The sequence below is a fragment of the Portunus trituberculatus genome, chromosome 25 (assembly GCF_017591435.1).
Source record: "Portunus trituberculatus isolate SZX2019 chromosome 25, ASM1759143v1, whole genome shotgun sequence".
NCBI classification, from domain to species: domain Eukaryota; kingdom Metazoa; phylum Arthropoda; class Malacostraca; order Decapoda; family Portunidae; genus Portunus; species Portunus trituberculatus.
The window spans coordinates 62,501-79,514 of NC_059279.1; the positions used below are offsets into that span (position 1 = coordinate 62,501).

The 17,014-nt window shown below is 39.1% G+C and overlaps 2 protein-coding genes across 8 annotated transcripts; one reads left to right on the forward strand and one right to left on the reverse strand.

The window, feature by feature from the left end:
* Positions 1 to 1,803: 1,803 nt before the first annotated feature.
* LOC123508539 (glutamate receptor 2-like) lies at positions 1,804 to 15,026 on the forward strand. Of its 7 annotated transcripts, none has more exons than XM_045262278.1 (15): positions 1,804 to 1,847; positions 2,527 to 2,707; positions 2,832 to 3,001; positions 3,088 to 3,126; positions 3,709 to 4,503; positions 5,279 to 5,461; positions 8,582 to 8,740; positions 9,433 to 9,521; positions 9,902 to 9,990; positions 10,617 to 10,843; positions 11,793 to 11,904; positions 12,008 to 12,158; positions 12,330 to 12,444; positions 12,697 to 12,828; positions 14,780 to 15,026. In XM_045262278.1, exons 2-14 carry the CDS (start codon positions 2,560 to 2,562, stop codon positions 12,802 to 12,804), a joined length of 2,385 nt encoding a protein of 794 aa, XP_045118213.1. In that variant the 5' UTR covers positions 1,804 to 1,847; positions 2,527 to 2,559; the 3' UTR covers positions 12,805 to 12,828; positions 14,780 to 15,026. The 7 variants fall into 7 exon arrangements, 5 of the variants coding, with proteins under 5 accessions (XP_045118213.1, XP_045118210.1, XP_045118211.1 ...); XM_045262275.1 differs by having other exon boundaries at positions 1,810 to 1,847; positions 2,527 to 2,697; XM_045262276.1 differs by having other exon boundaries at positions 1,810 to 1,847; positions 2,527 to 2,697; positions 14,856 to 15,026.
* LOC123508542 (leukocyte receptor cluster member 1 homolog) lies at positions 13,033 to 15,441 on the reverse strand. The gene is made up of 3 exons (XM_045262283.1): positions 15,300 to 15,441; positions 14,812 to 14,911; positions 13,033 to 14,470 (listed from the first exon to the last, which is right to left on the reverse strand). The coding sequence occupies exons 1-3, from the start codon at positions 15,320 to 15,322 to the stop codon at positions 13,352 to 13,354; spliced, it is 1,242 nt and encodes a 413-aa protein (XP_045118218.1). The 5' UTR covers positions 15,323 to 15,441; the 3' UTR covers positions 13,033 to 13,351.
* Between the last annotated feature and the right edge of the window lie 1,573 nt (positions 15,442 to 17,014).

Genomic DNA, 17,014 nt, shown 5'->3' on the forward strand with positions numbered 1-17,014 from the left:
ACGATCATAACCACTATGATAAGACCTATATAGACTAGTATATGCAGCAGTGGTATGGTCACCATACAGGCAAAAAGACATCAAGAAACTAGAAAGATGGTCCCAGAAATAAAGGATCTATCCTATGAAGAAAGACTGGAGAAAATGGTTTTACCAACTTTGAAGGATAGTCGGGAAAGAGGAGACCTAATAACGATGTATAAATTAATAAATCGTATGGAAAAGATTGATAGACAAGACCTGGTATCACTGACGGAGGATGGAGATAGACGAACAAGAGGACATTCCACGAAGATCATGAAAAGTCAGTGTCTGAGGAACATTAAGAAGTTAATGTTTTCCACATATGACGGTGGACATCTGGAATGGATTGAGTGAAGAGATTGTAGCTGCAGAAAGTGCGCACAAATTTAAGGAAAAAGTTGAATAAATGTCATTATGGTCACTATGTACCCACTCGAACCCTGTAATATACAACTACGTAAATACAACTAGGTAAATACACACACACACACACACACACACACACACACACACACACACACACACACACACACACACACACACACACACACACACACACCATTAGACATTCGCATGACGAAAGACAAGGAAAGAAAAATAGAAGATGAGGAAAGACAAACGAACAAGCATGAGAAAGGGAAAAGTACATAAAATAAGAGAAAGAATTAATGAAAAGACAGAGATAATCAAGGGAAGCAGAAAAGATAAATCAAGAAAAGAATGAAAAAAAAACTAGGGGAAACTATGGAAAAAAAATAACAGAAAACGGAAAACAAGCAGAAGTGAAGAGTGAGAGGTATAAAAAAAGGAGAGAGAGAGAGAGAGAGAGAGAGAGAGAGAGAGAGAGAGAGAGAGAGAGGTAAGAGGTAATAGGGGGAAGTTACCTGGAAAAGATGTTAATATTAGATGCCTAGGTAATACTCAGGTGTGGACAGGTGAGCGAAATTACCTGACATAGCTTGCACCTGGGATGAAGTGTTGAAGCATTCGTGTACCTGCTCCTCTCTCTCTCTCTCTCTCTCTCTCTCTCTCTCTCTCTCTCTCTCTCTCTCTCTCTCATGAAAAATTCCATCAAGTATTTATTTTGATTACTCTCGTTTTGCTTTCTCTCTCTCTCTCTCTCTCTCTCTCTCTCTCTCTCTCTCTCTCTCTCTCTCTCTCTCTCTCTCTCTCTCTAGGAATTGTATCTTTTTGTCACTTCTTTTGTTATTTGCGGTTCTTTCGTATTTTTTTTTTCTTTTCTTTTTCGTTCATTTTATTTTTTTTTTTTTCATGTGCGAGTGATGAAAACTCAAGTATTAATGAACGCATCAGCTAATATGTGTGACGATTTAGAGACACCCGTGTGCAAATTGATCTCTCTTGCTCGTAAACTTGTGCGTGTGTGTGTATGTATGTATGTGCATGTGTAAGAGGAAGTGTGTGTGTGTGTGTGTGTGTGTGTGTGTGTGTGTGTGTGTGTGTGTGTGTTCTGCGCATGGTGTTTTTGCTTGTTACTTATCGTCAATGTCTTGTCTCTTCAGTCACTCCTCTAGCAAACACGGTGCAGGCAACAGTGATCATATTTCCATCCTTTGTGTTCTTTTGTATATTTCCAGGCTTTGATATAGAACTAACGTTATTTCTTTTATGTTTTATCTAAGTTTGGCTGAGATACATAAAGGGATCCTCATATTTCCCTCTTTCTTCTTCTTCTTCTTCTTCTTCTTCTTCTTACTTACTATTATTATTATTATTATTATTATTATTATTATTATTATTATTATTGTTGTTGTTATTGTTGCAGATGTCACCAGTGATAATTTTTCTTACTGTCTTTTTCGGTAAGATTATACTTCCCCTTTACTTGTCTGCTTACCTGTGTTACTCCTAACTTGTGTTCATTGTTCATTGTTTTCCTGTATGATTCCCCTGCTGGACATAACATTCAACCTTAATTTTCTGTACTTATATCCGGCCATCTTTAATAATGCTTTCTTATCTTTAAAATCATTATCTCGTAAAAAAAAAAAAAAATGTAAAATTTCCCATTCTTTCTTCTGTGATCTACGCACTACCCAGAAACACTCCATTAATCACTCCATATTGCTTCTTGATTTCTTTACCGTCATGACCTAATAGATTAATATCTTAAAATGGCTTTATTAATATGGTAAATCTTTCTTACGTAGATAAATACTATGCCTGCTGATCTTTCCATTTTTACGATCAGCATCATTACAAATCTATATATAAACATAAATCAATCTCCCAGTTTCAAACACATGTCGCATCTCCCCAAGTCTGCATCACTTTAAATCTATGATATATGAACAAACATTGTCAATCTTCCTATATCACTTCATTTTTATTCCTTATCCTTCAATTCTTTAACCTTAAGTCTTTGCCCAGGGGGTGGGTGGCAAGGCCCATCCTCCTCCTTTGTTGTAATTATTTATTAATTCAACAATAATTGTATCAATCAATCCTTCAATTTTACGTCACGTTTATCTCCTATTCCAGGTGCCGTGGCCCCCGAGACAGTGAGGGAGCCCCATGGTGATAGAGCAGTGCCTTGGGTCAGCGGCGTCGCGAGGGAGATGGGAAGAGCCGCTGGCCATGTGTTGTCTTCGCTCCCCGAGGCCAGAAGAAGAGCGAGTGGCCATGTACATGTGTGTTTTCATGGCGGGCCTGGTAAGCGCAGGTGGATGTGGTTGTAGTTTTTTATATTGTTGTTGTTGTTGTTGTTGTGGTTAATGGTGATTGGTATTTGTCATTTGGTGCCACAAAATATCTTCCCTGAGTCCTACCACTTTATGCTTTGCCAGATATCAACTTTCTAAGGGCGATGGTGTCTGGAGGTGAGGAGGGAGGGGTGGCCCTCACCGTCTGGACCACACCTGCCTGGGGGTCACTTCTGGAGCGCACCACTTATCATACCAGAGCCACACATGTCTTAGTGGGGCCCGCTATGTGGCTACAGGACTGGCTTGGCATAGTATGTGTGGCGGTGATGTATAGTGACGGTGTAGAATTATGATACTTTTCATCATTATCACATTTTTTTTTTTTCCTTTTTTTCAGGTTCAAAAGAAGACTGCCATTAATAACATTGGCAAACAGGTAATATCTCTCTCTCTCTCTCTCTCTCTCTCTCTCTCTCTCTCTCTCTCTCTCTCTCTCTCTCTCTCTCTCTCTCTCTCTCTCTCTCTTATTACTGTTATCATTAATACTGTTGTTATTATTATCCTTATTATTATTCTTATTGCTGTTGTTATTAGTGTTATTATTTTTATTATTATTATTATTATTATCACATTATTTTCATTCTATTCTTCTATTTTATTATTCTAATATCATTTGTATGTAATCCCAACATCTTTACATATACATTTTATATACTATATAATCAATATTCATGGATTATCTTCTACATGCCTTAAAAGCTTTGCTTACAAATAGGCTAGTCATTAAGTTATTGCCAAATGTTCTATTTTTATACATATATGTCACATTTGTATAACTTATGAGCTATAATAAATGTTCAATGTTCTCTCTCTCTCTCTCTCTCTCTCTCTCTCTCTCTCTCTCTCTCTCTCTCTCTCTCTCTCTCTCTCTCTCTCTCTCTCTCTCTCTCTCTCTCTCTCTGATACCAAGCTTTCCAGAGTATTCTTTCTGTACTCACGCATCTGTTCTCTCCTGCAGATGACGCAGTGGTTATTTATTTCAACCCAGAACAAAAACAGGGACTTTCAGGAAGCACTGGTGCATCGTCTACCAGAGCAACTGCACTTCCTTCTCCTTCAGAGGGTCAGCCGGCCGTCATCTCTCCCTCTCAGCCGGAGCACCACTAAATACATGCACTGGCAGAGAAAGGGACAAAGAGGTACAAGAAATGAGGATGAGGATGGTTCTGGAATTCAAGGAGTGAAAAATTGTACAAAAGACTGGTGCTTAGTGGAGGGAAAAGTTGAGGCAGTGGATTTAGGTGATGGAAAATATGCAGCTTTCCATCAACACAGTACAGCTGGAGGAGCTCTTCATTTCAAGCCGAGAGCTGAAGGAGAAAGCTTAAAGGTGTTCTTAAGCAATGCTGCTGGTGAAAGCCTTGAGCAAGTAGGAGACTCTAGGATAATGTTGCATGGAAGTACAGTGGTTACAGGCAAAGGAAAAGGTCTTGAATCTTTGGCTAGAGATATTAGAAGTAAGAAAATTATGTTCTCTAGAAATACAGACCCCACTGATAATGATATGAGCTCTACATCAGAAGACAAACCAAAGAGACTTACAGAAACCTTTCACCAAATTTCAAGAACTTCCTTGACTTTAGATGAGGTTGCCATTGAGCTCCTGATGGCTGTGTATAGGAGTAATGGCAGTGCCTCCTTCAAGAAGCGAGGGTATTGGAGCACTGCCCAGGAGTTGGTCCTGAATGGGCCTCTTCAAGCTCCTCCTGCTCCTTACTTTGGTGGGAGAATCCTCACCCTCACCACCCTTCATGTGAGCATATTTGCTGATTTACTTTGTTCTATGTATAAAGATGAACACTTATTTATTTGCTTATTTATTTATTTATTTATTTATTTATTCTTTTGTATATCAGCAAAAACAAACTGATCCTTTAGGAAATACAAAGCATCTATTTTTTTATATGTTATCATCTACTTTCTTTAATTTATGAAGTACAGATGGGAAGGTGAGAAACATAGTAAGATATCATGCCATGTATTTCAGCAAAAAACTAAATTGGTTTAATATATGCATCTACTTTCTTTAAGCTTTCACTGCTAAGCAAATTATCCTCATTGATGCCTACAACTCAAAACACACCTATTTCTTGTATCAAGCTCTCATGAATATTTAATTTTGTTGCATAAAAACTCAAAATTAATCTTCTGTTTTCTCTCTTTTCTCTCCATTCTGTTCATGCAAACCATTTTTACAGTGCTTAAAAGGCTATTGAAGAACAACCATTGCAGTGAGAGGATTATGAGCACCCTCCCTGGTACACTCTGGAACTCCCTGCCTGCTTCTGTATTTCCATCTGCTTATGGCATGAACTTGTTTAAGAGGGATGTTTTTAGACATCCTATTCTTATGCCTAACTCTCTTGGACTATCTCGGGGACTGGTATCTAAATAGGCCTTGTTGTTCAATTGTTTTTGTTACCCTTTGCCAAATTTCCCCTCCTACATAAAAAAAAAAAAAAAAGGTAAGAAGATGAGATGAAAGCAGAAAATAAATAATCATCCTTTTTTCTTCTTTTTTTCATAAGAAACCAGGAGTATTTGAGCCACACTCCAGTGGGCGGATGGATGCAGCAGGAGGGTACATCGCTGAGATACTGAGGGACCTGCAGCACCACCTCCACTTCACCTCTCTCGTCACCACCACCAACGCCTGGGGCACCAAGAGGAATGACACCTGGAATGGGATGGTCGGGTTCCTTACTCGACGGGTGGGTGTGTGTACGTTTGTGTATATTTGTATGTCTCAGTTATTTTTTTTATTATTATGGATCTATCTATTTGCCATTGTTAGTAAATCTCTCCTGTAACAACCTACAATTTCTAAAAGAATGATTGTGTGTGTGGTTGTGTTTGTAGATCTCAGTTGTTTAGTTATTCTTTCTAAATCTTTTCTATAATCATCTACAGTTTCTAAAAGACTGTGTGTTTGTGTGTGTGTTTGTGTGTGTGTGTGTGTGTGTGTGTGTGTGTGTGTGTGTGTGTGTGTGTGTGTGTGTGTGTGTGTGTGTGTGTGTGTGTGTGTGTGTGTGTGTGTGTGTGTGTGCGTGCGTGCGTGTGTGCATGTGTATTTACCTAGTTGTATTTTTACCTAGTTGTAGTTTTACAAGGCCTGGGCTTTATGTTCGTTTGGCCCGTCTCCATATCTACACTTATCCAATCTTACTTTAAAAGTATGCACACTCGTTGCAGACACTACTTCCTCATTTAAACTGTTCCACATCTCAATACATCTTTGTGGGAAACTGTATTTTTTAACATCTCTCAGACATCTTCCTTTTCTCAGCTTTTTACTATACGATCTTGTGCTTCAATGTCATATTCTTCTCTCAGGATCAGTTTCTCATTATCCGCTTGGTCCATTCCGTTGATCAATTTATAAACTTGTATCAGATCTCTCTCTCTTCTTTGTTCCAGGGTTGGCAGATCCATAGCATTTAGTCTCTCCTCATATGTCATCCTTTCAAATTCTGGAACCATTCTTGTAGCCATTTTTGTAGTCTCTCCAATTTCTTATGTGTTTCTTTTTATGAGGGGTCCACACTACTCCTGCATATTCCAATCTGGGTCTTATTATAGTACTTATCAATTTCTTCATCATTTCTTTGTCCATGTAGTGAAATGCTACTCCAATATTCCTTAGCAAATTATATGTTTCTCTAAAAATTCTATCAATATGGCTTACTGGTTGATTGTTTTCTTCCATCGTCACTCCTAAGTCCTTTTCCTTTTTACTTTCTCCAGTTCTACTCCATCTCCCATCTTATAGATTCCCACAGGTCGTCTTTCACTCTTTCCCATTTCCATGACATGGCTTTTGTTCACATTGAATTCCATTTCCACTTTTACTCCATTCCCAGATCTTATTTAGGTCTTCTTGCAGTATTTCACAATCCTCCTTTTGCTTTATAACTCTGCACAGTTTCGTATCATCTGCAAACAGATTTATGTAGCTGTTCACTCCTTCTGGCATGTCGTTAATATAAATGAGGAAAAGTATTGGTGCCAATACTGACCCCTGTGGCACTCCGCTTTCTACTGCTCTCCACTTGGACTTCATATCTTTAACTACCGTCCTTATTTCTCTCCCCCTCAAATAATTTTCTATCCATCTCAATGTGCTTCCTTTTAAGCCACCCTTCTCCTCTAACTTCCACAGTAATCTTGCATGTGGCACTTTGTCAAACGCCTTTTTTAAATCCAAATAAATACAGTCAACCCATCCCTCTCTCTCTTGTACTCTATCAACTATTCTAGAATAGAAACTCAATAAATTAGTTACACACCCGTCTTTTCTAAAACCAAATTGGCTATTTGATATTAATTTGTTGTCTTCAAGGAACTCGATCCATTGTTTCTTTATTATTCTTTCACACATCTTGCATATTACACTAGTTAGTGATACCGGTCTGTAATTTAAAGGTTCTTCCTTCCTTCCGCTCTTATATATGGGAACCACCTCAGCTCTTTTCCATTCTACTGGTACTGTTCCATTTTCTATTGAGCATTTTATGATGTTGTATATAGGACTTGCTAGTTCTTCCCTACATTCTTTCAGTATTCTGCCTGAGACTTCATCCGGTCCCATTGCCTTCTCTTCATCCAGTTCCTTCATTAACTCTTTTATTTCAAGCTTGGTTACTTTAATCTCTTTCATATAGATTGTCTCTATTACCCTGTGGCCTTTCAAATTTGGATTCCTTAGTAAAGACCTCCTGGAATTTATTATTTAATAGTTCTGCCATACTTTTGGGTCTTCCACCATCCCGTTCTCTCCTTTTAACCTTTCTATTGTTTCTTTTTGCCTAATTTTTCCATTTATGAATCTATAGAACAATTTTGGTTGCTCCTTACATTTTTCGACAATGTCCTTTTCAAGTTCTTTTCCTCTTCCTTCCTCACCTTAACATATTCATTTCTCACTGCCTTGAAGTTTTCCTTATTTACTGGATTTCTATTTCTCCTCCACCTTTTCCATGCTCCATCTCTTTTCTCCTTTGCCCTAGCACACCTTGCATTAAACCAATCTTTCTTTCCTTCTTCTTTAGGTCTATATTTTGGGACATATTCCTGACTCCTGTTTTGTATATTTCTAAAAATAAGTTAGATTTCTCTTGCATCGTCTCTGAGTTTTCCATCTCCTCCCAGTTTACGTTTTAAAATAGTTCTTGAGATTCTCAATATCAGCCTTTCTGTAATTTAATCGGTCTCCTTTGTATGAATCGTCTCTATCTTCCTTTCCCTCTTCTATATCCATTTCTAATATTACATGGTCACTCTTTCCCAATGGGCACTTATATCTTATATCATCATTCATTTGTATACCCCTTGTAAAAATTAGGTCCAATCTCGCCGGCTCATCGTTTCCTCTGAATCTTGTGCATTCCTTTACTCTATGGTCCATCGTATTGTCTATCATTAGGTTCAGGAATCTTTCTTCCCAGGCTTCTTCCCCCATACCACTTTCATAATTTTCCCAGTCCACTTCTTTACAGTTGAAATCTCCTACTAATATCACTTTTCTTCTTTCTTTAATGATTCTTGTGTGTGTGTGTGTGTATGTGTGTGTGTGTGTGTGTTTGTATGTCTGCTTTTATTAATTTTAATTGATATCCATTAACCCTTTTATTGTTTGTGAATCTTTCCCATAATCAGTCTCTTAAAAAATGCACTTCAGTAGCTTAATGAGTAAAGAATGTGTTATCATTATATGCCTTTATCTATATGTATATCCATCAAAACAATTTACATGTATCACAGGAACCTCAATATAAACAAAAGATAACTGTAGCAGTTAAAGTGTTAATCATTCTGTCACTCTACCCCTTCAGGAGGCAGATCTTGCACCCTTAGACTTCTCCCCATCATGGACTCGCCTCCCTGTGGTGGACTTTAGCGAGGTGTTCAGCACAGATGGCATCATCATCATATCCCAGGCACCGAGGCCCCTCATGCCTCCCTTTCTTCTGCTGCAGGTGTTCTCCATTGGGGTGAGTGACGGCCTTGGCGGTGAGCTGGCCAGTGGGAAAGGAGACTGAGATTAGAAAATAATGTAATGGAGTGTAAGATGTTGATTGTTATTGTCTTGTGTTACCATTCAAGAGCCACTCCAGTAAAGAAGACCAAGGAAAATTAGGGAATAACCTAATGAAAAGGCTTTATAGTGAGCTGGGCATTGGTAAAAGGAGAAGTTTAGGAAATAATGTAAGGGAGTGTGACATGTTTAATACTGTTGTCTTGTCTTACCATTCAAGAGCCACCTCAGAAAAGACCAAGGGAAATTAGGGAACAACTTAGTGCTTGTGATGTTGTTCAAGAGGCACATCAGAAGAGAAAATCAAGGGAAATGAAAAGAATAATGAAGAAAAAGCAATTTTATATACTAGGCTGGCATTCTCTCCCTTAGTAATGGTAAAACCCTTAGGAAATAATGTAAGAAACTGTGAGGAGATATTAATTTCTGTCTGCTTATGTTAACCATCAAGAGGCTCCTCTAAGAAAAAAACAATGGAAATAAAAAAATAATAAAAGCTATCTTTATGTACCAGAATAGCAATCTTAGACAGGCTAGCCCAGATAAAGCATTACACACACACACACACATCATAAAGACATTTAGCTTTGCTTATTCTTGGTAGAAGTTGACAGTAAAAGCTAAACTAATGAATTACTGCTCTTGTAGGTGTGGGCTTCTGTTGTGGCAGTGGGACTTCTAGCTGGCAATGCACTCTGGGGGCTGGAATGTATCTACAATTACTATACCAAATCAGAGTAAGTGTGTGTGTGTGTGTGTGTGTGTAATTCACCTCGGTCGCAATTCACCTCGGTCGCCTGCTGGTCACCCAGCCAGTCTTCCCCATTACGGAGCGAGCTCAGAGCTCATAGACTGATCTTCGGGTAGGACTGAGACCACAACACACACTGGGAAAGCGAGGCCACAACCCCTCGAGTTACATCCCATACCTATTTACTGCTAGGTGAACAGGGGCTACACATTAAGAGGCTTGCCCATTTGCCTCGCCGCGCCGGGACTCGAACCCGGCCCTCTCGATTGTGAGTGTGTCTGTGTGTGTGTGTGTGTTTGAGAATTATAACAGTTTTTTTTTGGTTGAAGCAGAGGTACTAATTCATAAACTATGCATTTTTTCCAGATCCAAACAGTTATCTACTACATCAAACCATCACTATCCATCCTACTGGGAAACTTTGGCTGTGGTACTCAAGCTCTTTCTTGTCCAGAGTAAGCAAACCATCACATTCACTAAGATGCTGGAAAATAAAACTCTGCACTTTGCCTATATTTTCCCCCACATCAGCTCGTTATGAAGAACTATGATCGAGGAAAGTATCCATGAGATAAAAACAAGAAAAAGAAGAGTTTAGTTCCATAATCCCATAGGTCTTCAGTATATGATTAGGTTTACGTAGAATATGCACATTAAAGTCTCTTGTAACTTGATCTATGCATGGTAAAGGAACAAAGGAGAAGGGTTTTTTTGTAGTTCAGCTTTTCTTTCCTTCCTTGCTATGACCTTTAGTTGTGTGTCATTTCCTTTCTTCTCTCTTGTGTGTATTTCCTTTTTTCTTTGCTATATGTTTTTCCTTCTTTTTTTATGGTCTCTCCTTCCTCATTTTGTTGCATTTCTTTCCTATCTTTTGTGTGTCTTTCCCTTCTGTTGTTGTGTTTTTTCTTCTTTCATTTGTGTCTTTCCTCCCTACATTTACTTTGTGTCTTCCTTTCCTTTCTTGTGTGTCTTTATTTCCTTCATATATTATCTGTCTTTCCTTCCTTGGTCATGATTCTTTGTTACATCCCTTGCTTAACACTGCAATAATGACTACTTGACTGTTTTGTTCATTTACTAGGTAGTAGCAAGAGGCAATGGAGTCGCTTGTGGTCTGGACGCATCCTCTCCTCATTCTTCTTCCTGGTGGCACTCTCGGTCGTGGCTCTCTATCAGGGTTCCATCATCGCCTTCCTGGCCGTCCCACGCAACACTCAGCCCATTGACTCAGCTGCTGACCTCATGGAACGGCTAGACTCTGTGGTGCCAATTGTCAGGAAGAACACCGTTTATTATAACTTTATCGTGGTATGTGACTGTGTGTGTTTCTTCTTTTTTCAAGTTAATATTTGCATCATGAGTGGCTTAGTCTGAGGTTTGTTTGTTGAGTTGAAACTATAATACTTTGTCTTGTATGTAAGAGTTTCATTCAGATGTTTTTTTGTTAGTGAGTGGTGTGAGAGAGTATTGTTTTAAGTTTTTAGAGTGTGTATAGTCCGTTCATCCAAAGAATCCAGGCCGAAACTGCCAGTTCGGTTGGCAGCCATGCCCATCACCCATCATATAGCCATATAAAATCTTAATTTTCTCGTTCATGTTACATTGTATTAAAAATGTGAAAGCAGTCACCTTCCTCAATATTTTATTTCGTAGGAGACGAGTTAATTTTTAAAGATAACCTCATAATAACTGCATATAAAGATTAAATATATAATGTTGCATACACATTAAAACACGTATCGTCATATTATTCATGTCATAAATAGTTTGTTTCTCTACATTGGCATGATTTAAAACAACGATATAGCACAAGAAAGGCTGCTTTATCCGTGGATTTAAAAATAATTGACAAACTTGTATATCTATTGAGTTAGTGAAGAAAAATAAATGTACTTGAAGAAAATTTAAGTGTCGGGAAGGTTTCGTGGCGGCGGGGGTAGGCAGGGCTGCCAACTGAACTAGCAGTTTCGGCCTGGATTCTTTGGATGAAAGGACTATAGTGAGAGACACTAATATATTGAGTTCTTGTAGTATTTGGTGTGAGAAACTAATATTTCAGTTTTTAGACTGTGTGATGAGAGAAACTTATATTATCAGTTTCTGAGTTTTCAGTGTTTGGTATGAGAAATTAATATTTCTATAGTTTTTAGAGTGTGATGTGAGAAACTAATATTTCCACTGTTTTTAGAGTATGTTGCGTAAAAATTTTGTATTCCCAGGATTTTATTGTATGATGTGAAAACAGCAATTTTTTCAGAACTTTGAGAGCTACCGTCCTATTGCCAACAACTTCAAATTCTACCTAGACTCCTTCCTTAATACGTGGAACTTCTTCCGCCATGTAGAAGCCGGAGAGTACGCCCTTATAGGTACCAACAGGCACAATTCATCCTTTTATTCATTCCAGTGTTTGCAGTTATCTTTAAAAATCTTTCTTTACTTGGTCATTGATGTATTTGGTGCTGCTGCCAGATACTTACTCATCAGGCGTGGGTCGGGCAGCCAACTTTGAGGCTCAGGGGAAGAAGTGTCGCTTTTATGCCTCCAGGAAGCTGATGAAGACTGACCTTGACCTCATGATCCACCCTCAGAATTCTGTCTACAGGCACCACATTGACCAGGCGTGAGTCACTGTGGTAAATAAAGCCTTCAAAAAATAATTTTGAAGCATGTTTTGTATCTTTATTTTGCCCTTAAAAAATCTTACTCATGCAACATTTCCTCTTTCTTTTCTATTTTTTTATCTTGCCAGTTCCTTATCATAATGTTAATCAAAACTTTTGGTTAATTTTAGGTTGCGCCAACTTCGCTCCTTTGGCCTCATTGACAAAATCAAGTCAGACTATTTCAGCTCCCCCTGCAGCCAAGAGACAGGCCAGCGGGATCCTCTCTCTCTTTCCCTCACACAGGTATACTGACAACTCTTTTCATGCCAGAACAAAATGTTGAAGCTGCACATTGTAAGAATATAATGTTTCATGAAGTTCTATACAATACTATATCATTATTGGCCTGGCATATTTCTCCTGAGATCTATCCATAGGTCATCATATTGTTCTATTTACCTTTTCTCTAAGTAACAAAATACTCCCTTACATATTGCAGATTAAATATTCCTAATTTCTCTCAAATACAACAAAGTCTTTTTCCCACTGTCTCAGATGCAGAGTGCCTTCTATGTGCTGGCTGTAGGCAACACTTTCTCCTTCCTCTGCTTCATAGTGGAACTTGCTGCTGCTTGTGTAGACTGTGCACCACATGGAACGTAGGCAGTTGAGGGACTAAGAGACAAGGTAGGGACATAATTGCTGCAGCTGTGATTGTCAGACTGTTTACTTCTGATGGAAGCAATGAGGGTATTTATCAAGAAATTATTCAAAAGTTCTTGAGTTGAAAGGTGGTTACTGAGTCTCGGTATCTCTCAATTGTATACATAATTTTTTTGCTAATGTTGTACTTGGTAGTTTAAATGTTCAATATGAAGTAAAGTCTCTGCATATATTATAAAAATATCTTTATTTAAGTAACTTTTCTCATAGAGACTGGTAGTGCATAAAGTGTAAGTTTTAATCAAATACTTTTCTGATACTACATACTGATTTTAAAGTGGCAAAATATTTTCAAAGCTAGATAGAACATAGGTTACAAAAAATTAGAAAGTACCATTAAGCAAAAACACTTGTTAAAATATGTAACAAAATCATATTAGGCACACAAATGTTGCTACAAGAATTGCCTGGCACATGCACCCATCACAAACTGAACCCAAGACTTGTGTGTCACTGAAGTAAAAACACTTGTTAAAATACTTGTGTGTCACTGAAGCCAATACTTCACACCCACTGCCAATGCTGGCTGTTGCTGCTGCTGTTGCTGCTGCTGTTGCTCCTGGTTCTGTCGTGCAATGTGAGGGTTGAACTGGCTGTTGTATTTCTGCTGAATGGTGGACTGTTTTGGAGGTTCGTCATTGTCATCAGGCTTCTTTCCAGCTAGGAGTCTATTTGCTCTCTTCCTCTCTTCAGCTTCTCGCTTCAGTCTCTCCACTCGTAAAATGTCCAGCTTCCTTTTCTTTTCTTGTATGGCTTCTTCATCTTCACTACTTTCATATGCACTGGTGCTTGAGGTGGTGGTGGTGCTGCTGTGGTGTCTTCTCCTTTTTCGTTCTCTTTCTTTTGATTTGCTTTTGTGACTATTTGATTTCCTTCTCTTCCTTGAGGTGTTGTCTTCATCACTACTGTCATCCCTTCGTCTCTTGCAGTCTCTCTGTTTGTGTTTGTCTCTCTTATCATCATCATCATTTCTTTTTCTCTTCTTTGACTTTCTTTTCTTTTTGTTTTTACTCTCCTTGTGTCTATATTTCCTCTTGTCTGCAGTACTTTCATCTTGCTGCACCTTTTTCTTACTTTCTACATTCTGTTTTTGCACTATCTGGACATCATCTGCTGCTTTTGGCTTTGGCATTCCTGGTACTTTCTTGATTAGCTTTATCCCTCCATATTTTATAATGTCATGAATAGGATCTAGCTTGTCTTTACTCTTCAGTCCCACCTCTTTTGTCTCTCCTTCCTCCTCCTCATCACCTCTATATGTTATCCTACTTTCAGCTTCCTCATACCAGGCCTTCTTCCCTTGAGCCTCATGGGAGTCTTGCCCCAGGTATGTCAAATAGCCAATTTTCTTCTCATACTTCTCTTGCTCTTCCTTCTTTTCTTTTTCATATTCCTCATTCTTCCCATGTGTTTGCTTCCCCTCCTCCAGATCCTTGAAGAAGTTAATATTTCCCTCTGCAGTGTAAATATCTGCAACATGTGTCTTGGTGGTGTTGGTGGCTTGGCCAGTTGATGTTGCCTTGGGTTCAGCTGCATCAAGTCCTTCATCTCCATCATATTTCTGTCGAGCTCGGGTTCTTAGCAATGCAGTACGAGCTTCCTGTTCCTGCATGACAAATGAAAACTTTCAGACTAAGAATTGATGCACATTGGTGAAAGTACATTTATAAAGACAATAATTTTAAACAAGTGGAATAAAGTACATAAGAATTATTATACTGAATAGTTATGAAAATATATATGTTTTAACCTCATGATTATACACAATGTCTTAGATTCAACAAGATCCCCTACTGGTATTCAGAATGTGACTGGAATGATAGTACTGTGACAGCTACACTGATTTTTGAGGATAGTACTGCAACAGCTACACTTATTTTTGAGGATAGTACTACAAGAACTACACTTTTTTTAGGAAGGTGAATCCGAAACAAACCAAAGACTAACCGCAAGTTTTGCTCGAAGAACTCTTTGCTTCTCCTCCTCAGCAGCCTGGGCCTCGTCGCGCCTCACCCGAGCAATGTTCTCCTTGGTGCGGACGTGCCATCTGTGGGATGGAAGAATGTGGTGATGAACTGACCATCACTCTCCTTTTCCTTAGTTATGACTGACCAAAGTATAAAGAATCAAACAAGAATAAAAAATAAAAATAAGAAACAGCAGCAGTAGTGTAGCTTCCCATTTACTTTTAGAGGCTGGAGGCAATATTTGGGCTCCATAACTCTAATATTTGTCCTCTGTTCCGTATAGGAGGGAAGGGAGACAATGACAACAGTGATTTACGCAAGAAAGTGATAGGGGATTATTTAAAAGGGCATCAGAACTCGTCAGAAAAATCAGTTTCGTCTGAACATTTACCTATTTTTTTTTTTTTTTTATTCAGATCACTTGACACCATTTATGTTTACAGGCCACATATATAACGGTTAGCTTACCTTTTCTTTGGCAATATATTCATCTTGGTGAGTTATAATGGGCAAGAAGCATCAGCCGTAGAGAGAGAGAGAGAGAGCGATGGAGGGGTGGTGAGGATGTTGCTGTCTCCTCTCAGCTGATCATGTAAACACTAAATAACACTTCTGGTCTTGGTCTGAGCCTCGAAGACTACGAACCTAAGGAATTTTAAACGTTTCTTTATAATGGCTAATGCTTTTTGGTTTTGGTTTGTCATAAAAGACGGCTTCTTCCTATAGTCCCATACATTTAAAGTGAAGCCAGTGGGTGAAGCTTATGATCAACAGATGCACCCAAAACATGCATGCCTGTATTAATTGTAGCTGTCGATCATTTCTCATCCGTGTTGAACAAAGGTAAATCGCCACTTTCCTTTTTTTTTTTTTTTCCATACTAGACGAAAAGTAAGAATGAACTTATGGTATGAGTTACGCAAAGTACATTATAGTATTGTTGCGAAGGTGTATTGCAGCAGCCTCCCAGATATGTACGTGTGTCTGTGTGAGTGTGGAGCAGCGTCATAAGAGAGTACATATGGGTAGTACGTATGTATGAGTACATATGTGCAGACTTTAGCTAAAGGGTGAGCGAGGTGTTGGTTGCTCGTGTTTATGAAACTGTCAGACCTTAATGGAAGAGACGCTGAGCTAGGCCTCCATGACGGAGGAGATGTGACCCCGGAGGTCACGGGTAGATAAGAGTGTGTGTGTGTGTGTGTGTGTGTATGGGTGAGGGCACTGGCCAGCCCTGGGATAATTGTCATACGGTACCTACCGTGTAAATAAATGCATGCATGTGTGAATTGCTTGTAGCCAGCATTATCAGGGATATATTGGTAATTAGCGGTTAAGGTAGATAGCGTTACCTAATAAGCTGAAATAGACTCGTAAGGACATTGCCTGGCAGGTGCGACGGCACAGGAGGCGTGGTTTGTGGGGCACTGTGTGGCACCGACGAGGACAGAGGACAGGAGTGTAGCAAGAGACCTCGAAGGAACAAGTCGTACTCTGGGGAGCAGTTAGAGAGTGAACGAGAGACAGAGAGACAGTGAAGTGCCTGACGAACTAACAAAGTGTTACCCGTACTTTGTTGCCGCCCCCTGCCCCGTCCTGTGTGCCGCCGCCACCTGTTCCCGGTGACTCGTGTATAGTTGATGTAATATAGAGAAATAAGGAAGAAGTATTTCCTTCTCCCCACTCTGTGTGACTGAGCTGAGTGAGAGTGGGTGCTACAGCAGCAGACAGCCAGGCCTGAGAGAGCAATCTGCCCGCCTCTCCAGTCTCCACCCCAGCTGCGCCGCGCCACCCAGGTAAAGTCCTTCTCCCCGACACACGCCCCGAATCCCGAGAAGATTGTGAGGCGTCCCCTCCCTGAAGAAGAAGCTGAAGGAGGGTCGCAGCAATATCCAAATATGTTCTGGAACTTATTATTCATGGTAATGATTCCAAATAGTCACGTATGTACATTATTCAAATAAATATACCAAACATTTTTAGGAAAAATGGTAAGAGATTGTTTTCTTTTATTGTCTATTGCATGACAAGGGACAATTGAATAAAACTATAGATGTTTTTAAGTACATTATTAGAGAGAGAGAGAGAGAGAGAGAGAGAGAGAGAGAGAGAGATAATAGTAATTAACTTAATTTAGCGTAAAGGATTCATTAGTGATATGTTGAGTAAATATATTAATGTAA